Source organism: Gymnoscopelus microlampas, assembly GCF_963454915.1.
Source record: "Gymnoscopelus microlampas genome assembly, chromosome: 1".
Lineage (NCBI taxonomy): Eukaryota > Metazoa > Chordata > Actinopteri > Myctophiformes > Myctophidae > Gymnoscopelus > Gymnoscopelus microlampas.
Genome location: NC_139962.1, coordinates 58,795,504 through 58,801,503, shown reverse-complemented (window position 1 = coordinate 58,801,503; position 6,000 = coordinate 58,795,504). Strand labels below are relative to the sequence as shown.

The following is a 6,000-nucleotide window of genomic DNA, read 5'->3' as shown; positions in this document are numbered from 1 at the left end:
AGGGAGTTACTGTCGCCAAAGACATTAGTGCTGAATTGTCAGATGTCATGAAAGCTGTGAAGAACACCCTGCTCTACTTCACCATTCTGTGGTTCCATGGCTTCACACACAGCAGTGTTCTCACGCATGTTGAAGTTAAGCATGTCTACTCAGGAGTTTTTACTTCTCCAAAACGACAGAGAGCTGGCTGCACATTTTCACCCATGATGTCTGGGTTGTGAACTGAACGAAATTCAGAGTTCTCTGCAAGGCCACAATGCACATGGCAGTCATCTTTATGACAGAATGGAAGGCTTTTAAAAAAAAGGAATAACTTACTTACTTATTAGGGGGTCCCTGCTTCATCTCTCTATCAGCTAAGGGGTCTTTAACATTGTGTGTCACTTTGTCCACCATGTCACATAAACAGTTTAAATACTCTATCTTGGCACTAGGTTGTAACAACAGCAAACGAGTATTGGTTTTAAGCGTGAGAGTTGTGGGAAATCAACAGGCAAAAAAGGGTGCACACCAACATTGTTGAGGTGCTGAACACGGCGCAGAAGACTTTGAAGAAAGGAAGAGGCTGCACTGCTCGTAGCCACGATGCAAATATACTTTGATGTAGAACCAACGTTTCGACCTAGGTAGGTCTTCTTCAAGGCATCTAGGTCAAAACGTTGGTTCTGTATTAAAGTATATTTGTATCTTTAAAGTGTGAGAGTTGTACCTGAAACCATAACGCTTTAATATCCCTGACCGTCAAATCATGCCTCAATTTTACAGGCCAACTACGATATATTGATCTCTGCCCCCACCTCTTCTTTTCTTTTTGTCTTTCTCTTTCTGGAAACAACAAAAACGATGGGTGAAACTAATTTCACCCACTGTTTTACACCTGTAAACCTGTGATGTGACAATAAAGATGACGATCCGTGACGACCACGAAGAGTGTGATGACATCTGGAGAGACACAGGATCCGGGGTGGAGGGGGTTGGCAGCCCAAGCCACTTCCTCTATGAGGAAGAACCCAGAAGCTACAGACACTGGTAAAACCTGCAAGGAGGGTTTAAAAATCCATCATGGCAGAATGAGATGTTTGCTGCCCCAGTTCGTGCACCAGTAGATGTTTTGTTAACTGATTGTGATTGATGAAATGAACAGTGGTTATTCACATAGTAACAAAAAAGTTAAACTTCGTCAATATACTGTATAGTAAAGTAACTGTAACATTACTATGATAACAGTGAGTGGGTGTGGTCAGTGTTGAGTGGAGAGCAGCACTCAGTACATTCAACAGGCTGACACTAAAAAGAGTTGTTGATAAAGATTTTTTTGTTCATTTTTACCCATAATGTTTTTGTATTTTTGTAAGTACATGAGTGTGTGTGCATGTGGCTGTAGCAGTGTGTGTGTGTAACAGTTTTCTGTTGTATTTTATTGACTGTAACGTTGACAGGTTTCGTAAAAAACAAAATGAGTCTGGGGAGAGAGAGGGAACTGACAGACCAGAGTCTCCAACAGCCAGCAGTGGGTCTGACCACAGTGACCCATCTAAAGGAAAGCCTTCTGAATCCAGTGATGAACCTGGACCTTCACACACAAAGTATGTGAATCCTCTATACTATACGATGTACACTACACTAGGACAGAACTATGCGATCTCGTAAGTTACATGTGCAAATTATTTGTAAAAATGTTGACTCATTCTTTAGCTATGAATATGAAAGGATCACTTCATTATAAGATGGTGCCATTTTTGTCTACTCTGTGTCTCAGAGGAGGGCTGTGGACAGCTCAGAAACCCAGTGAAATCATTGGTAGGCAGAGTTGGTAATTTCAAACAAGATTTAAATTTCTATTTTATATTAATGCAAGAACAATGACTTTTATTATAACTTTCCAGGAAGAGAAAGCCTGCCGTTTCTATTAGCTTGGATTCCCCATCGATGATGTCACTGGTAGGCGGGTTTCTGAACTGTTCTCAGCCCTCCTCCTAGACATAGACCAAGTAGATTTTTTTTTTTACCATATTATAACAAGCATTAGTGAGGACTAGCGATGTGCGGGTTGGGTTTTTTCATGACCCGCCCCGCCACGGAACCCAACCCGCCCCGCGAACCCATATATAAATCTATGGCTCAACCCGCCCGCGACCCGCGGTGGGAAAAAAAAGATAATCATCATCATAATAGCTCAGATTTATATAGCGCTCTTTTAAGTACCCAAAGTCGCTTTACATTTCTACAGTAGCAACACATTGTCATGGGCTAAATGAACAAGCATGTTGTTCAAAATAGTTTTTTTTTTTGTGTGAGAGCGGCTGACCCGCTCACCCGCAGCCCACATGATTGCCTCTGAAATCCTGACTCGACCACCCACGCCGGGTTGACCCGCGGGACCTGCGGGTTACGGGTCGGCCCGCTCATCACTAGTGAGGACCAATTATATGAAGATGAAAATGGGTGAAGTGCTCTTTTAAGTTATGAGTTGCAGTTTGTGAACAAAGGAACACAAATCACACTATGGTGTTTCAGTGGTGAAGCTGCACTGTACAGAATTGTTAACATGACATCTAGTGTGGTGATAGTCTACACCTCATTTGACCAAATGGAAACAGTGACCTTTATTCAAAAAGAAAGTCCCGATGCCTGTTGGGAACGATGCCTGAGAGACAGACAGACAGACAGACAGACAGACAGACACCATGCAGACTCTTGTACTGAGCCTTGGACCTGGTTTCCAAAAAACATACATTTCAAGGTACAAATTGAAAAGGTACAATGGTTTATGCTGAAATAATTTGAAAGTCAGACATACTGTGTATATTCAGTATGTCTGACTTTAAAATTATTTCAGCATAAACCATTGTACCTTTTCAATTTGTACAGCAATCCTTCCCAACACTTTTAGTCAGTACATTCAACAGGCTGACACTAAAAAGAGTTGTTTATAAAGATTTGTCTGTTCATTTTTACCCATAATGTTTTTGTATTTTTGTAAGTACATGAGTGTGTGTGCATGTGGCTGTAGCAGTGTGTGTGTGTGTGTGTGTGTGTGTGTGTGTGTGTGTGTGTGTGTGTGTGCATGCATCCTGCAATACATTCAGCAGTAACAGTTTTCTGTTGTATTTTATTAACTGTAACGTTGACAGGTTTAGTAAAGAACAAAATGAGTGTGGGGAGAGAGAGGAGGGAACTGACAGACCAGAGTTTCCAACAGCCAGCAGTGCGTCTGACCACAGTGACCCATCTAAAGGAAAACCTTCTGACTCCACTGATGAACATGGACCTTCAAACACAAAGTATGTGAATCCTCTATATGATGTACTGTACACTACACTAAGACAGAACTATGTGATCTCATAAGTTAGTCGAGTGCAAATTACTGTATTTGTAAAAATGTTGACTCATTCTTTAGCTATGAATATGAAAGGACCACTTCATTATAAGATGGTACCATTTTTGTCTACTCTGTGTCTCAGAGGAAGGCTGTGGACAGCTCAGAAACCCAGTGGAATCATCGGTAGGCAGAGTTGGTCATTTCAAACAAGATTTCAATTTCTATATTTTATATTAATGCAAGAACAATGACTTTTATTATAACTTTTCTCCTCTGAGACATAGACCAAGTAGATGTTTTTCTTTTTTTTTTTACCATATTATAACATGGTATATGGTTTATGCTGAAATAATTTTAAAGTCAGACATACTGTGTATATTCAGTATGTCTGGCTTTAAAATTATTTCAACATAAACCATTGTACCCTTTGAATTTGTACAGCAATCCTTCCCAACACTTTTAGTCAGTACATTCAACAGGTTGACACTAAAAAGAGTTGTTCATAAAGATGTGTTTGTTAATTTTTACCCATAATGTTTTTGTATTTTTGTAAGCACATGAGTGTGTGTGCATGTGGCTGTAAGAGTGCATGTGTGCATGCGTTGTGCAATACATTCAGCAGTAACTGTTTTTTGTTGTCATTTATTGACTGTAACGTTGACAGGTCTAGTAAAGAACAAAAGATGAGTGAGCCTGGGGAGAGAGAGGAGGAGGGAACAGAGTCTCCAACAGCCAGCAGTGGGTCTGACCACAGTGACCTGTCTAAAGGAAAACCTGAATTCACTGATGAACCTGGACCTTCACACATAATGTATGTGAATGCTAGTCTATACGATATGCAATTTACAATTTAGGCATTTAGTATACGCTCTTAATCCAGAGTGATTTACATTAAGCAAGGTAAACACGAGGTTATACATCAAATGCATAGCAATAGTAATCTAGTAATCTAGGATCATTAGTCCATGAGCCAGACAAGATTTCATTATCGAAAGAGTGGGCAAAACCATACCTATATTAAATTGTTTATAGGGTCAATATAAGTAAATAAATATGATAACCTTTCCACAGGAGCATCTTTTTGATATTTATCACACATTTTGTTATTTTCCCCATACGTACATGACAGGTGAAACAATGACAACATTTAAAAAATAGTTATCATAATGAAACTTCCCAAGCTGATTACTTACATGAAGACAATGATTTATCGTATTACAAGTTTTCTGAAATTGTATATATAGATATGCAAATTATGCATTAGGAAAATATGCCCGGATTCGCATAACTTTCCAGAATCAACATTGGAACATTGGACAAAGCCAGAGTCAACATTCTTATTTTATTTTGTTAAGATGTTGGAGTCAAAGGTTTTTAACAAGGGAATATTCAATATCTGGCTCAATTTTGGGGCTCTGGCTCATGGACGAAATGCCTCATTTGCATATTTAAATATAAAATAGATTTGCGGCAGCACTGAATCGCTGCCGTCCACACGTGTGGAGGGCAGCTACTGTCTAGCATCAGGGTCTTGAGCTCTGCAGTGATGTTGGCTCTGCAGTCACGCCGCAAGTGTATAATTTAATGGTAACTAGAATCTGCAAAACCCCGCCCTGCCTGCTTGCGATTGGCTGAATGCAAGAATGAGAAGAGAAGAAGGACACCGCCCCCGAAGGGGTCACATTTACAATTCGAATACAGCCCGAAACCCCAGTTCAGCACCTGCCTCGGTGGCGTGCTAATTATTAGACTTTCAGCTCCAACCTCCCGGGATCAAATCCTGCGGGTGCCACTATTTTTCTGACAACCGCGGACAATTTCTTCCGCCGATAAAACGTTAGGGTTAAGGTTAGGTTTAGGCATGATTTCACTTTTAGGCATAGTTCCAAGTCTCAGAAGGCCCTGCCAGCCTCATCCTTCTCTCTCTGACCTTGTCTGTGAGCCATGGTGGGTCCCGGTAGAGGACCACATTTCTGATGTGGTCCGTGCCATTCCTAGCATTCTTGTGTAGACGCCATCTCTTCTTCCTCTCATCAGACCCTTATCCTGTTGTGCAATTCTGAACTGCAGTGCACATGCATTCGGATCTAGATAGCCCCATGGCTTTGATTTACCTTTTAACTTTCTTGTCGTGATGTAGTCTAAATGGCAGCAACATGCTTTTGATTTACGCAGCTGGGATTCACCATCTGATACATTTTACATTAACATATATTAGGACATTGATGAAGAGCTTTATGAATGAGGCTATGTGTGTAATGAGGTAACATTACACAGTAATTTGCGAGAGGAATTAGATTACTAGATTACTATTTCTATGCATTTGATGGGGAGCGTACCTATGTTCCCCAGGTTCTATGTTCCCCACTTACCCCCACAACATTTGATGTATTACCTCGTGTTTACCTTGCTTACTGTAAATCGCTCTGGATTTACAGTAAGCAAATTGACATTGTAAATTGTAATTAGTCTTTTCTATCATTCTCTTTCTCTCAGCAGGGACTCCGACACAGACACCCTTCCCTCTGCAGCAGACAGGAGGAAGTCTTGGCATGAACATTTCCCCCAGGACCTCCGTCACCAAGTTGTTGACAAGCTGTGAGTGTTCACCACACAGAAACCAGAACTAATGCAATGTGTGCTCACCATCTTCTTGACCCCAGACCCTGAACAATTAT

At 40.8% G+C, this 6,000-nt stretch overlaps 1 protein-coding gene across 1 annotated transcript in view; it reads left to right on the top strand.

The window, feature by feature from the left end:
* Window positions 1-904: 904 nt before the first annotated feature.
* LOC311044289 (uncharacterized protein) overlaps window positions 905-6,000 on the top strand; it is a gene marked incomplete at its 5' end in the record, with an annotated part of 33,360 nt that continues 28,264 nt past the window's right edge. The window contains 5 exons of the mRNA XM_084055764.1: window positions 905-1,029; window positions 1,440-1,586; window positions 3,135-3,284; window positions 3,987-4,133; window positions 5,819-5,920. Coding sequence (XP_083911890.1) covers window positions 905-1,029; window positions 1,440-1,586; window positions 3,135-3,284; window positions 3,987-4,133; window positions 5,819-5,920 — 671 coding nt within the window. The remainder of the gene's footprint in view (window positions 1,030-1,439; window positions 1,587-3,134; window positions 3,285-3,986; window positions 4,134-5,818; window positions 5,921-6,000) is intronic.